Source organism: Rhopalosiphum maidis, chromosome 2 (assembly GCF_003676215.2).
Source record: "Rhopalosiphum maidis isolate BTI-1 chromosome 2, ASM367621v3, whole genome shotgun sequence".
Taxonomy (NCBI): Eukaryota; Metazoa; Arthropoda; class Insecta; order Hemiptera; family Aphididae; genus Rhopalosiphum; species Rhopalosiphum maidis.
In genome coordinates this window covers 89,131,683-89,157,424 of record NC_040878.1, presented here as the reverse complement: position 1 = coordinate 89,157,424, position 25,742 = coordinate 89,131,683, and the positions used below count along the sequence as shown (strand labels likewise).

The 25,742-nt window shown below is 30.3% G+C and overlaps 1 protein-coding gene across 1 annotated transcript in view; it reads right to left on the bottom strand.

The window, feature by feature from the left end:
• Positions 1 to 1,787: 1,787 nt before the first annotated feature.
• The window catches only part of LOC113551022 (gamma-aminobutyric acid receptor subunit beta-like), a 43,574-nt gene continuing 19,619 nt past the window's right edge, over positions 1,788 to 25,742 (bottom strand). Inside the window, 7 exon segments of the mRNA XM_026953016.1 lie at positions 1,788 to 2,304; positions 3,568 to 3,912; positions 3,914 to 4,002; positions 5,498 to 5,782; positions 6,311 to 6,448; positions 6,764 to 6,846; positions 7,047 to 7,273. Of these exon segments, the coding sequence (XP_026808817.1) occupies positions 2,011 to 2,304; positions 3,568 to 3,912; positions 3,914 to 4,002; positions 5,498 to 5,782; positions 6,311 to 6,448; positions 6,764 to 6,846; positions 7,047 to 7,273 (1,461 nt within the window). The 3' untranslated portion in view covers positions 1,788 to 2,010.

Below are 25,742 nucleotides of genomic sequence, written 5' to 3'. Positions count from 1 at the left end.
TTTTTTCAATAATGCAATTCAAAATCTGGTTTTTGGAGTTATTATATACACTTAAAGACCATAATTTTATAATTTTACAATTAAATATTAATTATTGAGATTTTTTGTACTATTTAAGGACTGTTTTGTGTAACTTCTGTTTTAGTTTTTAAAATGAGAATAAGGACCCCCAACAGTAAATTATATAACGGATATTTTTTCTAAAAATGTCGATATAAGAAAATACAAATTCAAACGAATTAACAGGAATTTTATATATTTGTAAAACTGTTTTTAAGGACTTTTATATTAAGTATGAACATTTAAATAACTAAGAAAATACTTGTTCGAATTTTGAATTCGGCAGATAGATCATAATTTTCAAAAAAGTCATCCTTTCAATAAATTACCATATAAATAGTGTATTCTCATTCGAAAAACAGTATTTTTAATCACCACACGATACTTCTTACTTAATAAATTAAATCACAAGAATCCGATTATATAGTCTTTAAGTGAATTAACAGTTTTCAAAAATCAAAAAAATACGAATGCTTTTCAAATCATCCTGTAAATTAATAATGCACGGGTAGTAATTTATGCCCTTACATTATACTATTATTGGGTTAGAGGTTTTCTTTGGGTCACAGATTCTTTTTAGAGAAACAATTTATCGAAATAAATCGTGAGTGTGAATTTCGGTGTGTGCATTGCATTCGATTTCGCGTCTTAAAATGTCGTTCTCATGATGATATTTTTGTTTTTTGTACAAGCAATATAGTATACATAGACGTTATCGTACATATTATAAAATACATATATATATATATACCTATATAAATATTATGTATTATGTATTGTGAGCTAATATTGGTTTAAATAGTTGTTAAAAACATTATAAGGTATTGTCATCTAATTATAAGTATTAATGTTTAATTTACATGAATTTTAATAACACATAATATTTATTAATTTTCTTATTATCACGCTTTTTGGAAAAATAACGGTAATCGATGAATTATTTACCAATGTATTGGCATACATGTTATAGGTTTCAGTATATTATTTTATCATCATAATAATTATTCATATCAGTCTCCGTTTTGGGCGTTTCCGGCGTCGACGACCACAACATAATATTGTTATATTATTGCTCTCGCGTTACAAATTATTGTTTATTGTTCATTGGCATAATAATTATTGCTATTGTTTTTCGTGAATTTCGTTGTTTTCGGACAAAAAACTTTGATTTTGTATCGCATGAATCATAAATAATATCATCATTACTGTGGACGTTCAGCGAGAAATTAATTTCACTTGTAAAAAACGAGGTTATCGCCGCGGAGGTACCCGGTATACCTTCGTTAATAATAAAATCATTATATAATAATTAATAATATTATACTTTGATTACCTAACAATTTTTAAAACGCGATGAACAAAATGCCACGCCTTCAACGTCCATCGAGTGCGTATAGTGAAATCATTGTCATGCGATCGACATATCGTTCAACATAATAATTATAATAATATATATATTAATAATTGTTATTCCATTTTAGTTGATAATAATAAATAATATCATATTATTATTATAACGTAGTCTAGTCCTACGCATATGAGAATCTGTGAAAAACCCTGCAGGTGTTAGATCGATCCTGTCTATAGACTTATATCATATTAATATACACATAGAGAATATTACGTCATACGTAATACGACATAATTTAATAATAATAATAATAATTGCGTTAACACTACTAAAATATCGTATAGTATAATATATATATATATATATATATATATATATATATATATAAATCTTACGGAATTTGTATTTCTTTGAGCTCTTATCTCCACCACTAAGTCTAAGTGTACAATATAGATTATTTATTCGCATGTAAATAGTATATAATATAGTATATATATATATATATATATATATATATATATATATATATATATGTGTGTGTGTGTGTATGTATGTAGGTGTATAAAACGGCGGTCCGGTAAACGCGGTAACCGATGAGTTCAGTCCGCGCCCAACAGCACCAGATCGTCGGCGACCACGTCGCTGATGTGTAGGTATATAATCCAATACATGAGATTGAAGCAGATGAAGCACACCGGGAACACGATCCTCGAGTACTTGTCGATGTCGCTGGGCGTAATGCCGTAAAGCTTGTTGATGTCTTTGTTGGGGTGCATGACATGTTGCGTGGGGATGGGCGTTATGTTGTCGTCATCCCCACGGCCGTTTATGGTGTTCTCTAGCGAACCACCCTTGAGGTAGTTTTTTGGATCGTGGGCCTTGAACCGCACCTCCTGGAACAAACGGGAATCACTTACAAGGGGCACTGCAATCTATGTCATAATCGAGGATCGATTACGGTAGATAAATATAAATTTTTCCGAAAATATTACATTCATTATATTATTAATATTTAAATATTATGATAGTATAATATTATATTTTTACCATATTACATTGACTTATAATAATTTGAAAATTAATGAAATCTTTTTGTGAACAACGTAATAAAGTAAAAAAAGATTCACAGCATGAATATCATCTTTATAATAATCTTTAATCTATATATATATATTATCTAATAATATATTTAAATAGATCAAAAATATAATTTTGTATAGTAAAATTCGTAATAATTTAAACAATATAATGTAAAAAAAATGTTGAGTTCCCAAAAAATAATAAAAAAGTAGTTAACATGTAACATTATTATCATAAATAAGTAATTTCATCAAAATTTAAAAGTAAAATGTCGAAAAAAAATAGTCTATAATATATTATTTAGATTTTACGGTTCCAGTATGAGATATTTATAATAAATATTTAAAAAACATTTTCAGTGTCAACATAGATATAAAACGGAAAGTTTTTAAACATTTTTAACTACAAAATATTTTATTTTTATGATTTTGAAAAAAATTCTAACTATTATTGTATAAATCTTATATTGTGGCAATATATTTTTTCAAATTTCATTATTTTAAACCATTGAACAATTATTATCTACTTAAAAAGTCATAGTATTTTGAAAATAATTATATAATATGTAGAAAATAATAACATAAACACTTGGTAAAAATTTTAAGTTTTTGGGGATATTAGTTTTCGACTTATAACAAAATAAAGAAATTGGTTTTGTAATAGAACTATTACTCTTATTAAAAAAATTCAAATATAACTAGTTCTAATTTTGATTTAGATACTTTTAGACATTTTAAAAACAATTATTCACCAAATAATTAACAATAGAAAATGCAGTTCTCTTTGTTTATAAATTAAATCTATAATTTCAAAATTGGGTTTCTATAATGATTGCATTATTGACAAAATATAAGGGGTAGTAAGTTTCATTGGTTTATGGTTATATACTTCATCATTATAGAACATAGGCCAATAAACAATATCATTAACACGTCCAGTGTCTCATATAGAATTCAAATCATAAAATTGTTTTTTAATTCTTCTAAAAATTAAAAAAAAAAATGGTGAAGCTTGTCTTGTTTTTTAGGCTAGCCCTTTAACTACAAAATTCGGGGGTAAATATTTGCGACGCTTACGGTTTGTCGAGGCATGTGGTCTAAGTCTCCAGCTATCAGCGATCCGGACAACGTGCCCCCGTGGCTCATATGACTGTGCCGGTGACCGCTGCCGTCGTAACCATGACTAGACATGGTTCCATGCGATGCCAGACCATGACTGGACATTCCGTGGGGGAGCGTGCCATGGCCGGACTGGGGACCGTGGCCACCAGACAGGGTGCCGTGTCCAGACAGTGTGCTGTGACCGGATATCGAGCCGTGGCCGTGACCGTGACGCGATGTGTGGTGAGGATGGGCGTGCGAGTGGCCGTCGTGGGCGGAGTGACCACCGGCACCTCCTCCTCCACCGCCTCCGCCTACCACCTTTCTTCTGTTCGGCAATCTTTTGTATTGCCAAGAAACGGTTCTTCCGCATTTGTATCCTCTTGGCCATGTACCCTACGGTGGCATACTCTGTGGAAACCAACGGCAATCATTTACGGTTAAAAATTGGATTTAATATAACATTTATAATAGTAATAATAATAGTCTACGGCAGAATTCGTTTAATGGTGCTAAACATAAAATTTTGCGTAGCATACTCATCGTGTTTAGTGTTATATTTATAATGGAAACCAAATAATAACAAATAAATATATAGTATTTTGTTAATCGATTTTGTGTTATGCGATAAACAATATGTACCTACGAAAAAATATTAAATAAGTGCACAAAGTTATTATATTAAGTAGGCCATAGATAAATATCTCATTATTTATACCCTTGATAATTAATTGTTCTCAGTGTTGACATTTTAGTAATGATTATTATTTTGCCAATGTATCATTCGCCCTTAACGAATTTCCGGTGATAAATAACTAGTAGTGACCAGTGGCGTATTGTGTGGAGGGGATGGGTGTTGGTTTTAGGTGTGTACAACATTATGCGGGCTTTGATGTACAAAACTAATTTTACACAGGGCCGTTAATTGGTTCGCGAGACAAACATTTTTATTTCATAATCATAGGTAAACATAAGCGCATAACGATATAGTATTCATGATGAAATCCGACATAGACACTGTTTTTATATTCATGACGACCCGCAAAAGTGTTATTTACTATTTATCCACAATTTTTAAAAAATAATTAATAAGAAATATTATTATACTTTGGACAAATTATAAGTAAGAAATGTTTTTATACTGGACTAGTTTTATTTATTTTGAATTTCATAAATCAATGAGTTTCTATCGCCACATTCTGTATTTATTTTTTGAAAACTATCGCCAAATCAACATATATTTACAAAATACCAATTGAAACAATGGAATTATTATTAGAAACCAATAATAATTTATGACGTAAAAACAATATTGTATTATATTATTTTAGTTAAAATTATAATAATAATAATGATACAAAAATCGTAGCTGCAGAGGAGAACAAATAAGATTAATATAATAATATTGTTATAAATAGGGCTTTTTACTCGGATAATTCTATCAGGTTTTGGGTTTCGGGTGCTGGTTGTATCCAGGTGTTCAAACATTGGAATAAAACATTTGAACAAACGTTTTTATATTAATAACCATCATTATTCGAGTTATATGGATTAAACGGGTGTATAAGCTAGGTTCAAACCTAAGAAAAATTAAAAGAGAGACACGTGACGTACTTAAGTTTATACCAGATTTTAATATTTTTAAGGATTTTAGGGGTTGAAGCTAATTCGCGTGCAAAACCACTGGTTATGAGATTACAATTCGTATGATTAAATTTAATTTGAAATCATATGAAAACACGTAAACGACGTTGTAGCGTAGGTATTATCATAAAAATATATTATAAATATTATCTGCCATCGTTTTAGTGATGGTATTATGCAAAAACAGAAACACAGTGAGAAAAAACCTAATCGCTTATCACGCAGCATCTATATCGTGTACAATATTAATAACACCACTCACCCAAGAGCGAAGCGAACACCATGACGAAACACGTGCCCAGGTAGACGTCGATGGACTTGACGTAAGATATCTTCGGCAGCGCAGCATTGGTGGACGACATGAGCGTAGTCATGGTCAATACAGTGGTAACACCCAACGAGACTCGAGCGGGCGTCGCGCATCTATTTAGCCAAAAGCTCACCCACGATATGATGACGATCAGCCCGCTGGGTATATAGATCTGGATCAAGTAGTATCCCATGGACCGCACGAATTGTATCTCACAAGCCAGTCTCGAATAATTTCCTGTAACAGCCAACGGTTGTCGTCACTACAACACTGCAACGCTTTTAATCACCGAGCGGAACCGATTTTGGCTAAAATCTCGGTCAGTAAAATATTTTGTTTGTTGTTTATAATTTAAAATATCAAAATTGTAATGACCATTTAATATGATTGTAATATTATGATTGTATTCATTAAATTTGATACTTATAGACTTCCCATATTTCCAGATTAGGATATTTTAAAACTATCTATTAAATAAATAAATAATAATAATAGTAATAGAAAGAATAAAGTTCTAACGTTTTTAAATTGAAATACTATAGTAGAGAAATTTCCTAGATTAACTAAATTCACAGTTAAAACAAAAAAAAATAAAAATAAACTAATAAATTTATGTAAACATATAATATTAATCGACTGCAGAAATAAAATCTTATATTGGTGACAAAAATAGTGTGCTAGCCGAAAACAGTTATTACAGAATCGCCTAAAGGGCCCCACCCCAACTATAAACTATCAATTATTATTATAGATCGTTTATTATACCCGTCGTCAAGCTTATCTCCATCGCACGCTGCCGGTGCCCGAGCACTTTGAACTGTGGCAACGACACTTCGTTGGACACGCCCACCGAGTTTGGTCCCTTGTTCCATTTATACCTGATGTCCCTCATTGTGTATCCGACTGAAAATAAAAAAAAAATAAAAACACTCCTCAGGTGGAAAGCGAAATTTACCATCACGTATTATAACAAGTTTTTAGAATTTATATTTTTATAGAGTTTAAAACCGTCGTCCGTCGTAGCTATAGCATATTATATATTTATATTATTATTGTACAAAAATAGTAATATCACGTTACTATTAAAGATTTATGTCAACACCGTTTATTATTATCCATAGGTATACATATTAATTTTTATGTAATGCAATGCACATAGTGGTTGTTATTTGTACGACGACTGTTATATATATATAAAATAAAAAATCATAATCTTACAGCTCTCGATCTCAATGTGGCACAATTGTCGGTCCATCGGGAAGTACTGCAAGTTCATGGGACACGACGCGGTGATGGTTAAGCTGTAGAAAGCAAAAATAAAAATAAATATATATATATATACGTTGAATTATAGATATTAAATTTCAAGGTGCAGAGGGGAAGAGTGAAACGTGGGTCACGGAGAAAGTCAGTGACGGTAGGAAATGGAAATCGATATGAGCCCTTCCTGTTATAATAATACTCCACGTACTATTATACTGTTATAGTCGTAAACGCTTACCGAATGCTCCGCGTTATGCTCCCCGAATGGTGTATCCGAATGAATTCGTTGCTGGTGGTCGCTATGTGAAAGTACGACTGTTTCTCGTTTACGAAGAACGTGTCGGGCACCCAGATATTCTTGATGAACTCCGATCCCACGGACAGGGTCTCGACACCCTGCCGCTTAGTGAACGCCAACCGGGGATCGGTCCAGAACTGTCTGAAGTAAAAATCCAGCGTAAAGTCCTGCAAAATGCGCGCACAACGACGGTGGCCGTGAGTATTTGGTAGGTATATGTATATTCATGTGATCTATTGTATACGCGTATTGGTATATTATAATGATAATATAATATATTACTATGATAACAGTCTTGTAAAAGGTACTTCTTAAAAGTATTTGAGTAGGTACATATTATATGAATACTTAAAAACAAAATGTATGTATTGCATTTTCAAAATTTTTATATATTTTGATAATGTTTGGTTTTAATTTAAGAATCAATTGAACCAACTTTTTTTTGTAATAATTTTACATGATTTAATTGAAAATATAAAATGTAATATTGAAAAAGTACTCGAAAATTAGTATATAATTTTAAACTTTTAGAAAATATTGAAAATACTTTATCCAAGTATTTTTTCAAAAGTATATAAAATAAGTATTAATTTGAGTACTTAAGAATTATTTGAATACCTTTACTTGAGTACTCTACAAGACTGAATATAATTATGCAATTATACGATAAACTACGATCTACGATCGTCTAAGCCATTGGTCGACCGGACCGGATACGATCAAACGTCTTAGGAGATCGCGAATGGTTCTTGAACAGCTGGTCACCAAAAGGATTAGCATGCTGATGCTTCGAAGATTTAGACTCAAATTTTACTCGTCTTTAACGAAAAATTTCAATTATTGTTTTATTATTGTTGAATTATAATGGATAGAAAAATTGAATACACGATATTAAAACTTTTTAAAAACATTATATATTAAATATAAACTCACACACGTGACATCGTGTAGCAATGTCACCACAAATATTATTAATGATAATCATAATGATGATATTATTATATCAATTAACGAACGGTAATAAAGTGTTGGAAAGTTCACAGAACGACAAGACATTCGCTAATCATATTAATTGCATTTGTACTCATCAATGGCGAAATACGCGTATAGGTGTGTATCTTTGTGCTCTACGTTGACGTTGGTTTTTTTAATTCGCCGTCCAAAGTTCAAAGTAATATTTATGTAGGAAAAGAAATTCATTTTTTCAAAATCGAATCGTACGCAGAAATTTCACTAAGACGTTTGAATGTATCCAAAAATATAGTATTTATTACTACTATAATATTATTGTATAATATATTATATATTAATATATAATATTATATAGAACGTAATGATAATTATACGTAACTAATATTTTCGTTCGTAATAATAATATTATATTATGGTTATACTATATAAGTGAACAAATATTACTGTGAGATCAAGTATAATAATAATAATAATAATAATAATAATAATTAATAATATAATAATAATGATAATAATAACAATGATAACAATGTAAAATACAAGTATAATAAATAGGTAATACATGCAACAGGGCTAAGATTTAAAATGCACACGCTAAGGTCTTTCGTAGGAATAATATCGTATATTATTATGCATAAGTATGTGTGTATATACATTTTATGCGTGGTGATGCTCTCGTCGTAAACGAACCAATATATCTTAGAGCATACACGAAGAATTTTTTTTCAAATCAATTATTTATTTTTTAAGCGTTTAAGGACGTGATGTTATATCATTCGACATTTTCTTCGTCGATCAGTATAATTTATCCTTATAGCTTAAAATCTAAAAACCCCTCGTATTTTCTAAGATATAAAAACGACAAAAGAATCACCTTATTTAATAATATTTTATACGTATTATCGTATACTTCCCGCAGATTGAAACGATTTTTTTTAGTTTTCACTTATTGTGTTAATTTTTTCGACATCATGCTTTGACGCGAAAAACCGTGGCGTGTATTAAATGCAATCTACGTCATGCATCAAAACATGCTATTTCATCATTTAATATGATATACATAGGTATAGTTTTACTGTGTATCGTTATATTTTCTGCTATTCCGCATAAATTAAACAAATTGTCTATTGTATTAAATGCACCTAAATTAATGAACGTTTAGACAGTGTTCATTATTATAATTTTTAATTATTATTTTTCTGAGAGTTTTTATTTAGACAACCGTATACTTAGGTTATGTTTGAGAGGGGGTGTACGGTTGCCTGCCTAGATAGAGATGACGCATGTGTTCAAATCTGTGACTGTGCACTCATTGGAATCGCCGACTTGGTCCACGAGCGGGCTACTCTACGTCCATAATAACAATAATATACCTACCGATTGTTCGTGACAAAATCATGTTCGTTTATGTACACAATTTTATTATTTTAATATTATAACACATTTTACGTTCTATAAATGTAGGTGTTTCAGAGTTGTCGAACTGTAAATATTGAGCGATCTATTGGTATAATTGGTGGAATAGAAAACGTAAGAATTTAAGAGATATTATACGTCTGATTTTAAACATACTACTGTAAAACTTCCTAACGCATCACAAAAATCACGGTCAACATGAAAAATGGGGGAAAGTTTCTTGTAGATATTATGAAAAATTATATATTACAGTTACTGCTGAGTTCACAGCTACGTGGTCTGTCGTGTCGTAGTATCTCAGAGTTAAGCACGGCCCAATTCTGGAAATTTCTCAGTAGATCGTGGTTAGTGTAAATGATATCATTACTACAGAAATCAATCAGCATTCGATAAAAGGCATATACTACACGACAGGTGACGTAGCCGTTAATCCTACTTAACACGACCTAATATATAGGTACATATTATACCAGGTTTTATTTAATAAAATGTATAATGGTTTTTAATGGAGTCGGCTTATATTGTCGTCTACGATTTAGGTATTAATATTTAAGTCTAATAGTTTATCGAATGCGTATAGTATTATTTGCGTTAATCTACTATACGTCTATTTGATTACGGTTTGTCACGTTTCTCGGTATAAAATATATAATTATATTGTACCTATATTATAATAGATGTGCATCCTTTTTCGATCGTGCAATCAAAGGTATACATTTTTTTTAACGTCAGACGGTCACGGTTTCTTTATCGGTAGGTTTTTCGTGTTTGTAAAGTATTTTTACATAAAATATTGTGTTAGGAAGGATTTCGAATTGAAACTTGTATATATAATTATAAAGGTACCGCAACTAGAAATGGCGGACTAGACAATGATGAAATGATAAAAAAAAAATAAGTTTGAGGTCAGTCTCGCTGACGAACTTTACTTAATCATTTCTAACTAAAATACATTACCGATATTACACGACGTACAATTAAATGCAATGAACTAAAATTGTTAGATTCCAATATTACTCATTTACCTGAATCTTTAAAATTTGAAATAAATGCTTATTTTAATTATAAATTATTAAATTGTATTTAATGTTCGTTTAATATTAAAATAATTTAACTATTTTCCCTTTACACTGGCTTTCAAGTTGATCAAACATTTATATTTTTAATAGATTATGGAATATCTCAATCACCACGCTGTATTGAGGTGTTAAATCTTAACGTTCTGTATAGATGCGAATTGTTATCAGTATTGCGGCAATAATGACAAAAGTAAAATATTATATCGATGGAAAACGGTCGGCTACGGTTATTTTTAATAATATTGTACGCAATAACTGAAGTATTATTAAAATATTACTTTCCGTGTAGGTCGTTAATTCGATAAGTTTATATGCGTAAGCAAAAATGGAAAATAACAATTTATAAAACTAAATTTAAGTTGAATAATGAAGTTTCTTTTAACTAAGTTATACTGCGTTACATTATATTTTTTTAAATGTAACTTTCAGCCCAACAAGTTTTTTTCTAACTATGATATGTAAGTAATTAATTAGAAAATTAGTTTAATTGTCATGTTTGGTTAATCGACTTAAATTTTGCTATTTTAAACTTAACTCCGACGAGATTTTAAAATTAGGTTATATGCCCACCCTTGCAATTACAATAAAATACTTATAATACGAATGACAAAAATCATGGTGCCCGAGACTTTCGCTTATTGACGTCGATGTCACTTTTATAAGCTTGTGCGATGTATTATAATATAGAGTCTCGCTAGAAACCAACACTCGCAAATATAATATTATACAAACGCAAAGCCGGTGTACATTACACACGCACATTATATAGAACAACTCGAGTGAAGGGTGTTTGTGTTTTTTGACACTCGGTCGTCGGTGGCACGTTTATTCGGTGTACAAACACGACCTTGAATCGGGGGTTAAGAGCTGAGGGAAAAAAATATGAATAACAGAAAGAAACATCACTCACGAGCGTCTCTTTACTCATTACCTGTGTGTACATAATATAAACGCGCTAGACGTCATAATATCGTGTAACACGTCTCTCGCGCTCATCTGATCGACGACGAAACTCGATCGACACGTTTCGCGTACGACACACTACAGCTTTGAACATAATAATATAATACCGAATGTATAAATAGCATAGCGCGCGAATAAAAAAGTACACCTGAGAGGATTCCGACGGCGGAGATCGCTGCGGTCTCGGCTGCGGGTCTTCGCGTCCCGACAAATCGTGTCGGAGCATTGCGACGTGATGCACGACGTTGTTATAAATAAAATTATAATAACGATATTATTATTATGATGCATAACATCGTTATTGGACCCATAAAAGAGCCGTTATACGTGTACACAATGTACTATACTGCGGCGTGTGATGTGATCGCAGATAATATAGCATGACGTTTGCCGTTTGCGACTACTGTGTATAATATATATATATTATAAATCACGCCGTAATGCAATATTATTATTATTATTATTGCCGTATAACAATATCGTGTGTTGTTGCATTGTGTCTTAGGCGCCGTGAGTCCGTCTCGCGTGTGATATTTCCGTGCTGGTAAGCTTTTCGACAGCGCAATAATAATGAGACTCGAGAAAATATTGCGACAAAAGAAACTAATAATAATAATAAAAAAACCCTACAAATGCACATGTATATTATAATATATACTGCATACATATTATGACAATAACAATAAGAATATATATATATACACCGTGTTATATATCATTGGTGCTTTTTTCGGAACATCGAACGGGACGATACAAAAATATAATATGGTGCGAGCCATTTCCCGCGACTGCCGCGTATCAGTAGTTTTGTTTTGACGAGAGATGACGTGCGAAGAAAGAGTAAGAATCTATAGCATCAGGTAAACATGTTTCAAATAATCGTGTAAAAGACCATTATACCGGAGTTTAGAGTAAATTTAACAATATACATTTTTCCACCACCCTCCACCCGGTTATAGATTGAATTTATTTTTTAAACATGCCCATAGTGTGAAATCTCCAAATTTTAAATAACGGCAATATACAGGCAGAGTTATTGTCTCGTTCACGCGTGAGTATAATAATTAGGTACCAAACGAAATTGTCTTTGAAAAAAAGTTCTAAGAAAGATTAAGGGTTGCTGTTAATAATAAATTAGGACGTGTAGAATTTCGGTCCATACAAAATCGTCGACGATCCGAATACGATTTTAACACGATCACCACGCCAGTTTTTGTGACGTGTCCGTTCGTATATTATTGTTTTAAGATTAGGTCCAGTGACGGCGATCATTCGGTTCTTTGGAAACGATTTAATAATGTACGTTACGGAGACCGTTTGCATAGTATTATAGAGGAGAGTAAATAATTATACAAGTCAGGGTTTTTGTCACGGAGTCGTGTTAAATGCCATTCTACGGAACAAAAACAAATCGTTCGGATATTTCAGCGGAAAACTATCGTAAGTATTATATTTACATACGGTGACACGCGTTTTGATTTCATTACACGCGTGTTGTATAACATAATATTATATATTATATTGTAATTATTTTTGTGACCGATTTTCTATCTCATAATATTACCTGTAAGTTAAATATTATACGAAAACTCTCGTCATGATGTCATTCAATTCGATCTCTCCTCCTCAAGACGTGACAGACATTTTGAATTAAACTTAACGAGTTTCGAGACCTTGACACTATTTTAATGTGCAGTTTGATTGTTAGACAAACATCGGCAACCCCCAAATTGGTCAGTTTTCTTAGGAATATATTATTACCATTGATGAATAGACAAATTTCCTAGTCACGATTCTTGCACGCTAATGGATATACTGATATATAAAAAAAAATATGACAAAAGATAATTGACTAAGTAATATAAATATGTATTAAATCAACACAAATCACGTTTGTGCTATCTAAACTTCTACCCTTTTGCAGCTCAAGTATGCGTAGTCGCCGGTCGAACTAAATTATTAATTTGATAGTCATAATAATTTGTTAGTTTTCCATTCGTTCATATTAATTAAATAATTAATGTACTGATTTGAAGTCACACCACTGCAGTCGTACAACGATAATAATATATACAGTATCACGCGCCGGTCAAACATTTTCTTCGCCAGTAATATATACTGTCATTGATCATCGATTTTTTTTTTTTTTTCAATGCAACGAAACATAAATATATTGCTACGACTGCATATTGTAATATCATTTTGATTCGACAGTGATCATAGGGCACAAATAATAGCCTAAATGGTTGTAAGTAATCATCCTTCCAACTTTTTTTTTATCCACTTCGACTACTGTACAGCATATTATGACAATATGATGGTATTTATTATTTGCGTAGTGGACACATAGATTTACACATTTTATCAGATAATAACAAAACGCCGTACGCATATTATAATGACGCAGATGGGTAGGTATGTAAATAGACACCGCAATTGTCAAGCAGCAGAATTGCATGCAGGGAACGTCATTTGGTTCCTTTCATAGTTTTCGTAGCGAGTTTTAGTTATGACGAATCATTACTTAAATAATTATATAGTCAATAATAACGGTAAAATTGGCTCGCTAAAAAAAATCGACATTGTAAATAAAATATAATATTATATTGTTTCATGTTTCCACGAGTCGTTCAAACATTATGTTTCGAAACAAAACAATAAGCAAAAGAAAGCGTCTGTTCAAACGGACGTATTATTGAAACACAAAATAATAAAACAATTAAAAAACAATGATAGTATTATACGCCCGTGTATATATATATATACATATGTATACACTGTCATCAAGATTTCGTGTTCCAGCAATGTTCTTGTACATGGATATTCGAAATGGAGAATAATATATTATTATAATTTGATTAAAGCGTTAGGTATGATAAATAAAATAATTATTTAAAAGATTTTTTTTTTTTTAAACTCGTCTGGTTAGGTTAGATTAATTAAACTATGTATAACCAGCTAAGAACCAATAATACATATTTTTGACTTAAGAAAATCAGGATTTTTTTTTTTTAAGTTTTTACAAGTTTCATTACTTTTGATTAATATGATATTATTATATTTATATTTTTACGATTTTCAATTTTGCATGTTTCCATTAGAAAATTGCTGTCATGAAATTCCGATCAGCCAGTACACGTATATATAGCATACACATAATATTATGTAAATCTTTAAATATGTATGCGTATTACATAATATATAATATAATACATAGATATTAATATTATATTTAAGACATATTATAATATCGATTAATACAACATAATATATTATATGAATATAGAAACACTCTTAAAAATAAAAAATCATATTATTTCGTATCATATGATTAATGTCAAAAATTTAAAAATAACAAAAACGTTTTAAAACAAAAAAAAATATTTTATTATTATTATTAGGTTATTTGTACCATGAGTACTTCGGACACGGAGCTTATACTGAGAACATACATGGTGACTCCGACCTCTACTGGGGGACCTGCAATGATAGGTTAAAACGTCAATACTAATTATGTATGACTATTCCACAAGTATACATAAAAGGGTTTATTTTTCTATGTATTATAATATTAATGGATTTACAATTTCAATATAGTATGATTAAAAAAAAAAAAAAACAAAAAAAACAAAAACGAAACGAAAAAAGATTAAAACAACAAAGAATTTCGTTTAATATTTGTATCGTTTAGAATTACAAATCTCATATTTTTACCTTTATTCCCCTCTGATCCCGTTGACAAACATAATCAACCTAAAAGGTTAAATGTCGTATTTTAAATATCAATACATTAAATTTTTTTTTTATTTGAAATTTTTGAATAAAATCATCAGATTCAGTTGCGAACGGATCGACTACTGAACGTGACATATTAATACGATCCACACATACATAATATAATATACAATATAACAATTCATGTATGTATATTGTATATAAATATTATATATTTATATATATATAAAGTTATACTTGTATTCAAACTAAAAACGTATGTACGTGATATGATACATATGATCGGAGTTAAGTTTTTTACGTCTGTTCAGAATTCCACAAGTTGGACATCATTATAGCCATCGTCGTCAGCAGCAGAAATCGAAAAGATAATTTTTAAGGCTTATCCAATATTATAGTATTAGTATTATTGAGCACATATTATATATACTGCTACTGTAAAATGTCGGTAGAATAAGCGCGTATTGTCATGAAAAAAAAAAATTCTGACATAGGTTTTTCTGTTTCTTATCGTTTAAAAATCAGAATATTACCGAGAGAAAACTCTACACTCAATACTATCAACTCGGACTAAAAACGATATATTTATAAAAGAGCGCAGATTAAGACTCGACGTTGAGTTCCCCCCCTCCCCTCATGATATCAACATTTTTAAGATCCGTTGATTCCAGTATATGCACAAACCCATAGATTATATTTCTTCCTCGCACTTAAATTACAAACTGTAGGTATACAATTTAACAGAAGAAATAGATTAAAATTACATTGGTTTTAGTGAAATTCTGGATTTAAAACCTAAAAACAAAGATTTCTGCAAAACTTCTATGTTATTAATATATCCTAATTGTTATTAGTTGTTATGATATTAATTATTGGCGAACTTAGACAAATATTGTATCTACGTTATAAAAGTAAATAACCAATTAATAATCATTGTCAAATTATTTGACTAAAATATATGACTTCAAAAACAAATTTGATAAATTTTAAACATAAATATAACAAGATTTTTATATAACAACAATGTATTGATATAAACAAAATAGAGGAATTTTTTTCAATTGGTTATAAGAATGTGCTTTATATTTAATAATGTAAATAATTAGGATTAAAATGTAATAGAATGTTTATGGTTTTTAATACACATATATATATATATTTTTTAATTTTGGTTGTTATGCATATCGGTTATTATTGCCTATTTTTCTAGTCTTTTAAATTTAATCATAAACAATTTTTACTGTAAATTGTTATTGGTTCTTATAGGATTGAATTTTGAAATATTTTCACAAACTATAAATTAGTATCTTTGAATAGGGAATACAATGATATTATACACTGATTTGGGTTTAATCCCCATTCATTTCTCTTTTTCCCTCATACACTCACCGACCAACAATCAAACCAGAAGAATTGTATATCGTTTAGATTGATTTTTCTATAAAATATATACATATTTATTTAATTATTGATTATATACAAAACAATAGGAAATTGCAATCCTCTTAAGCTTTTGCAAAAACCATTTAATGAGACATCAACAATATTTAAAGTAAATTATTTAATACCAGATAAGTAACTCTAAGTCTACATTTAAATTGCCTTTGAAATATGGTTAACCTAATCTTTGTTTTAAACCTTTGTGCTATGGAAAACTATGGTTCATATAATATAGAGCAGAATATAGGAAACGTAATATATTATATACATATAATAATATATAAAAAAAAAAATGTTTTGCAACGTACGTGAAAAATGCGATCACATTGTTTTATTATATACCCTTATAGAGACTAGAATAAGGGATATTTGGGGTATCTTAGAGAATACATTTGTAGTCCTATTTTAAAAGCATTGAAGTACTGTATTAGACATCTTTAATTGAAGTCTGGTATGAATACAACCACAATTAAAATAATTCATATTATAATAAAATCAAAAGTAAAAATGTAATAATATTAAGTATTGAGTCTTGGAAAATAATTTAGTAAATACATATTTCTTCATAAGCACCGTGTTTTCGGTTGAAAGCAAAAACATCTATTAAATTCTGAAAAAAAAATGAGAATGTTCACGAGCCAAGGTGATTGAAAAGTTTGAATCGACTAAACATTTAGCAAGCTTTTGAAAAATAGCAGCCGTCTATATCATATTATTGTAACAGCGTGTTTTATTGTCGTCGATCTCAGACCGTAGTTTTTCAATTAATGATTAAATTATTATTTTTCGCGTTCGTTCATAATTATTATAAGTGCATCGATCCCGAAAATTTAAACAGTGCAATTGTTTAATTTATTTCAGAAAGCTTTACCAATATGGTCATCCCATTTTTCTTCAATAATTCAAATCTTAGTTTCGAAACTTTTAAATATATCTAAAATCTATTGTTGTAGGTGGTATCATATAAAGACACAAACTTCTGTTTTTTTTTTAATTTAATGAGAACTTTTTTTTCTACTATAAAATATTAAGTAAATAATTTTCGGGGAAAAAAGTCAAATTTCAAACGCATAGATTTTGAGTTTTTTAATGTTATGCGTCTGTAATAATAATGATAATGATAATAATAATGGGTTTAAAATATAAACATAGGCACTAATGGTGATTTGAAAATTGTATTAATTGATATTAATTTATCAACATTTATAATTTAATTTAATAAATATCAGATCCAATATTATAAATATAATATATTATTTTAAAGCCATTTTAAAGAATAATTATTCTTATGATTGTATAAATATTTTAATAACTGAGATACTTGGTTCAAATTTTAAATAATATATATAAAACGGTTTTTACTTAATCGCGTACAGTAAAATATAGGGCTCATATTTTTACAACAGAAGTTTGTATCACTACGAGATACACAGTAGCAATAATAGTAGAAATTTCTATAGTTTCAAATTATCTATGTAATTAAAAATTCTAATCAAATACAATTTTAAATAAATTCATTATAAACTATTAAAATCGGGGAAAACAGGTTTGGTTAATTATACACCGTATACGATGGTGCTCAATGATTCGTTTTAGTTTTACGCTGACTTGTTGGGCCGTCGCAAAGGGAGCGTGTGTGAACAAGTCTGACGGAAAAATTTACGCACGTGGACAACAAGTTTTTTTGTTTACGGTTTTTTTTTCGCCACCACCCTCACTATCGAAACAACCAGTTATTAACGCTCGAATTCACCGTAGGATTTTCATAATATTTTCTTTCTCCAATCTCTCCATCGCGATCTCCTCTACTTACTTACTCTGACGCCGTTGCAACGTAACTTTGTGAGTAATGTGAAACATAAAACACATACTAAATCAAATATTACACGCTTGTAAATAATATAAATGTTATGAAATTATTTTATCACATTGCTTTAACTACCCTACCGCGAAACAGATTTAATTAATTTTGCCGGGGGAAGAAATTCGGATACGTTATAAAAATATTATTACATTCATCAAGAGATACACGCGTACATACAGGACAATTGCAAGGTAAATATTAATGTTAAACACTAGATAATTACAATTCTTTATTCAACATTTTTTACTCGGAAAGTGTGTAACGTAAGTGAAACCGAACGTTTTGTTTTGGCCCATCGTGTTTTTGTCACCGGTATGGTATTATAATATTATTATTTGCCGACAAAACTATTATCGAATTTTGATTTCAAACTAAAATTCGTGCTTTTAGTTATGTTATATTATAAACCTAACCTGGCCAATTAGGTAAACCTCTGATACGTACATTTTAAACGATTATTCAATTTAAACGATTTGATTAATTTATAATAAAACTATTTATGTTTTATATCATGGTTCGTTAATGTAACACTCAAAAGTGAACGTCGTGATATTTTAATTACAAAATACCAATATGTTACTAACAAGTTCAGCGCTTACGATAGCGTGAACAGAACGAGTGAAAAAAGTGCGACATTTTAATAACGCAAAGTAATAAACTCACAAACCCTATGCTATAATTATTATATAGGTTTGCGATTAATACGAAGACGTTATAATATTGTTAGCAATATTATATTTATATGTATAATACTATGGGCGTACCGTTATTGAAAGTTTAAAGGTATAAATAAGTCACTTCGCAGCGTTTTATGATTTTATGAATAATATATCGTATTATGTGTATAGGTACGTTTTAAAGAAGAGCAAAAACAATATTTAATTTCACTCGTGTTCTTGATCACTACGATACGAATGTGTATAGATAGAAAGGTACCAAAGGGATTCTTTTTTTTAGCAGTTGTTGAAATGATAACTGTTCGTATTCAACGCGAATAGACTATTCAAGACCTTAACGCGTATACTAACGATAAGCTTTGGGTACATTGAAAAATTAAATTTCAATAAAAAAAAAAATAGATCATTTATTGTAATATTATAATTTATATTATAGTTATCTGTCATTCGAAATTTAAATTTTTGTACACTAAAAGAGTTTTTAATACATATAAATCTGAATAATTAAGAATGTAGTCCTTAAGTATACTCAAAAGATCTAAATATCAAAATTTTAATAAATTCTTTGCTATAAAAAAATAATGAAGATAACCATTTCTTTTTCTTGTCGATCCCGTTGACGCGCAAACATAGTTTGTTAGTGTGCATTTTTTCCAAGAGAAATTTATTGTTATTATTATAATTTTGTTAACTGATAAAATAATCACCCTGCGTATGCGTATTTATGTAAGAGCCACCTAATTTATTTGTTTTTATAGAATGAAACCAATAACGTTTTGGTTTTTTTTTTTTTTTTTTTGGTCTGAAACTTTAACGAATACGAAAAATTCGTGGTATGAATCTGATTCGTTTAGTTTTTCATTTCCGGTTGCTTCCCATCACGATTTACGAACGACTATATTTAAAATGAGACAAACATTTTTACAATATAACACTATATTATTTTTAACTTTCATAACCGAAATAATAAAAAAACGTCCACGTAGGATTGTATTATAATAAACGATAATACTCGTTCTTAGAATTCTACAAAATCTTGAAAATTATCCAAATCAAGACGATTGTGTGTTATATCATTGATATAAATAAATAAATAAAGTAATTATACCGCAACCACAGTTGAAAATACAAAACATGTATAATACGACGAACCACACATATTATTATAGAATCGACGGCGGGGTCCATCGTCTTCAACACGGATTTATACACATATAATATATTGTTATGTATACCTATTTATAAATATACGACTCACGACAGTATATTATATTATTATTATTATTATTATTACTATTATTGTTATAACGAACGGCTTCATATTCGTTACGGAAGGCATGATATATAACATTATAATATATACGACGTGTGTAATAGTACGATGAAACGTTGATTAATGTTTTTCGCCATTTTCCCAAAACGTTGCACCAGGGGCCCACCCGGGTCGTTGTGCGTTTATACGGAGTACATTGCATAATATATGTTATTACATAATAATATATGCGAAATTGTTCCAAAAATGATCAACTGACGCTATGATTGTCTTAGATAAAAGCACATTATTTTCCGTCGCGGTCCAAAAACGACTAAAAAATTATCGGTAACCGGAACCGGAAACTAATTTATACTTCACAAAAACTCCACGTTAGTTGCTTACTGCAATAGGTACTAAACTTGAAATATTATCCTATATGATTATGTTGAATTTAAAATATGTTTGTATCGTACGATTTCGAGTTTGCGATATACTGTGTCGTGTTTTGGTACAAATGTGTTTTAAAAACGTTTGTATTATAATCGAATAAGGACGTGCTCGGCGACGACTGATTAATAATAATAAGTTCCACCGAACTTAGCAAACGTAACAACATAAAATAACGGGTGATACGAAACATTGCAAACGGGATAGTTAACACTTATGAAATATATTGTTATTATGATATAATCGTCGGCGAAAACGAATAATATGGTGTTTTTGACTGAAAGCTGATGGTAAAATTAATATCGAACCAGTTCTCCGGACTTAGCGAGTAATCATCTAACATTGTGTATTATATTAATATATTAATGATGAATAATAATAAGTATTTAAAATATTATATTATTTTTCTGCCTTCGGCACTGTTCGCCATCGTGTATAGTACATTTAATAAAAAGTTCAATTGTTTGAAGTCGAGTAACCGTATATTGATACTAATAATTAATCGAAATAAATAATCGGACCAAATAAACCATATTGTCTGATATTTTGCTTATACGATTTCAGAAAAATAAAAATATGGTGATTGATTTTCGTCATACTACGACTTATATTACAGATTGAATTAATAAAATCGAATGATTAATAATATCAATATTACAGGCCAATATCGTACGTCTGATCTGGCTTAGGAAGAATAGGTATATTGTTGCGTCAGTATACACTAATGTTATTGTTCATTGTTCAATGCAATTACGACTGTCAGACGACTACGAAAACTAAAACGATAATGGCTGTAGGATGCTCATAGTAAAAATATGAAGTATTCGATCATCGAAAATCGCTGAAAAACTCAACCAAAAAAATAGTATCTTGATATTCACGCAGAAAAAGTACCCAAGAATACTTGATTTTGAATTAATCAACATTTTCGGAATCCAGAATTTGAATAAATTTATTATTAAAAGTAAAAATAAAGGTTAACATAATCGGCGAATCTTCTTCTTTTTATATTATAAATAAATTGCTTAGATGACGGGACAAAAACGACTTTATCAGACTATTCATCGCACTATATAAAGTAATAATATGGTATGAACATAAAAATTTAATAATATTTCTGTGCTTTAGAGAAACGCATACAATGGAATAATAATAATAATAATAAAAAAAAAAACACAAAACCTCGTGAAATTAACCCGATAGATTTTATGAGTCGTGAGCGCGCATAAAACCGATCGTTTTGTGCTGGTAACGCGATTATAAGGGGGTATAAAAAAACACATGACCGTCAGACAAAGGCGTCTGTAGCTGTATGCCACGGGTATATGGCACCTGTACATTACATACGTCTTTGACTCGTTATTACACGTAGTTACAGAGGAGTGCCGCAGTGGCTCGTTGTTATACCTACGACTTACGACAATAAGTTTTAAATGAGAAAATAAATTAAAAATAAAAAAACGTATATTTTAATATTTATTACGATATATGAATACCTATATATATATATACATATACACGACTGTTATTCAACACTCAACCGCGAGTGTCGTTATTATATATTTTCAAAAGAGTGAAAAAACGATCAGAACCCGTTTTTATTTTTTTTTTAATTATGAAACGACAAAAACCGCCATCGCCGCACTTAGGACGTGTATTATATAAAATAATAATAATGTACCTACTAGTAAAGTCTGTTTATTTCCCCGCGGCGTTTTGACTACGTCGTCGTCTGTACTTATTAACCGCGAGTTGACCTGATTATGGTAAATAGTTTTTCATCAGTTATTTTTACATCGTAATTAACTAGTTAGACCGTCGGATGGACCAGTTACCAAGACATTATTTTAGGGTGTATGATAACAACACACAAACCACCAGAGTTTCCGAACGATACCCGCCCATATGTATTAATAAAATGCCTCCGTCTCGGAACGACTACCGTATAATATATCATGAAGACTGGTTTACGGCAAAACCATTATGGTTGTTGCACATATAATATCATGTCGGTCGAAAAACATCGGGAAAAAATAAACGCGCAAACGGACAAAGCCAATTGATAAAATAAAGATTTTTCGAAATATCGTTACGAAAACATTGAATTGAGAAAAACGGCTATTGACCCGGACAAGATGAAACGCCTGGACGCGAAAATCGACCGGAAGGAGGCTGAAGTGTGTCACCCTGTACATCACATAAATATATATGCATAATATGTTTATATTGTAATCGTAATAATATATATATACGTCGCGCGCAGGTTTCCATTGTAATAACGGCACAGACCAACGCAGCCGCCGTACAGCCCATGAATACCAAACAGTCGGCCGTGTTCAATAATGCAAAGCCATCCTCGTCCGAACATAATATCATAGGGTACCTACGTCCGTCTTTTGGACGATACGAAAAAATGGCATATTTTAGACAGCAGATGTAAAACGTTGTCTGAAAAAAGTCGTTCACTTTTAGCGGTAAATTCCCGGGAAAAAAAACTACAATATTATATACATCATACGCGTGTTTATAATATTATAAGTATAACATATCATTATATGTACAATCCTAAAAATGAAAACGTTTATAAAAACGATTTTTTCCGAGGAAAGTGTTGCATAACCATATATAATAATAATAAAAACAAAAATAATAACGCCCATTTCCGTTCTGGTGATATTTTCCCGGTTAGTTTGTGTTTTGATCGATTTTTTGTTTTCATCGGAAATTCCCATCGCTAAATCTTCGCCTCGTTATAAGAGGTGATATTATTCTTTTAACGTATTTTTTCTTTATTATTGACAACCATTCATTGCACTTATAAATTATATTGTACACAACTTTATGCTTTGCGAACGGTGAACGATACCGCTACTACTTCCGATTTTTATACAGAAACCCGCATCGCTTTCAGATGAACATACCGTATTTTTTATGGCTTTAAAATATATTATATTTATTTATATTTTGACCCTATAGGATGCAATGTGGAATTTTAGTTTGACTTGTTACGCATACATTTTAAGAATCTGATGTTAAAATGAAATTGCCAGAAATACTTGACAAAACTTAATACTATTTTTGAACCCTGATATTATATAATTGATTTTATAAAAAATATTTACTTTTTAAAATCATTTTATTGTGTCATTTTAAGTCATTTAAAATAACATTTTCACTATATTTTTTATTTTTTAATCGTTATTGTTTTTAAAATGTTAACTCTTTTGAATAAATAACAAACGTTTTTAATTGCATACTTTGAAATAAAATATTATTCCGAGTATTATTATTATTATTATTATTTTTTTTTTGGTAAAAATGTGCGAATGTGTAGTATACCTATTATTCAAATGGTGTAAAAGCGTAAATGTTTAACTAGTTATAGAAAATAAGTGTGTAGCCAATTAAACATATTACATCGCTGGTGTTCCATGTTTATTATATACGACGTGCAGAGCGCGTAAAAAATATAAAATAATAGTATACAAAAAAAAAAATCGACGATCCTTATAATATAATATCGTACACGTTGCAATATATTATATTGTATATTATATACATACAAATATTATATGCGGCTATTAATAATATTATTATTATGTAGTCAGTTGGGGTTTCTCGCGCTACAGAAGACACGAGATCCGTAAAAAGCGGCGGCACCACTATTCCACCATTAAACTTCATTGGTATTCCCACGAGAAACCTCACGTGTTATTATATTATTTATAATATATGGACGCGAACATCGCTGGATTTACATAAAAACGTACTAAAACGCAAATGATTTTCCGTAAATATCGTTTCACCGCAATTCTCGGTCGGCCGCCGACAGCCGTGCGGTAAACTATACGTCATGTACCTATAGGTAACCTAACCTAGGTACGTGTGGCCCGAAACCTAGAAATAGATCGATACGGCGGTTAAAAAAGAAAAAAATTTATTCTGCGGAAATCCAGAGAAACGGCGTACAAAATTTACTCGCGGGTATGCGACGTGGCGCATGTGTGGGTACGTCGATAATGTATGAACGCATATATACAACACGCAACGCTTGGTAGACATTTGTCCGCGATCATCGTTATTTGAATAGTACACCCACAGCACACTATAACAGTACTAGCGTTTCGGTGCCAATAATTATTGTTTCCATGTCCGGGCGCGGCGTCGGTCAATGGTTGTTTTTTCTCGTCGTAGTGCGTTCTCGCACAATATGAGTACGTTTAACTGCATTTTAGTGAGATAAAGTGCTGTTGTAAGGTTGCCGCCCGATACAAGTTAGCATTTTTTTTTTTAAGTTAATTTAGCGTTTTTTGAATTTTACGAACTATAACGTGACGCAGGAGACGCCCCTCCCATATCAATGGTTCCTCGAATGTTACCCCATAGTTTTACTTGAATACTTTATTATTTTTAACGACAATAAACGCGCAAACACATGATATTGACAAAACGACATTTCTGAATAGCCTTAAAATAAACCATTCCGTTAAACATCGTATAATATATAAATACACTATTATCCGACTCTATTCTGTCCATTTTTAGTGTGCACACGTCTAAGTAGTACACGCTACGCGTAAAGCTCACTACAATAATAAAACCTGTTGCGTTATCAAATGCAGCGTGTTTGGATGATTATATTACAGTTTGTTTTATACTATATCATTTTAATACTCTTGTCGTTGTCGGTTTGGGTTTGTAAGATTATATTATATACATATATTTGTATATATATTACGAAATTTCTGGGACAAATTTTATTACATTACAATATATGTATGTATAGTA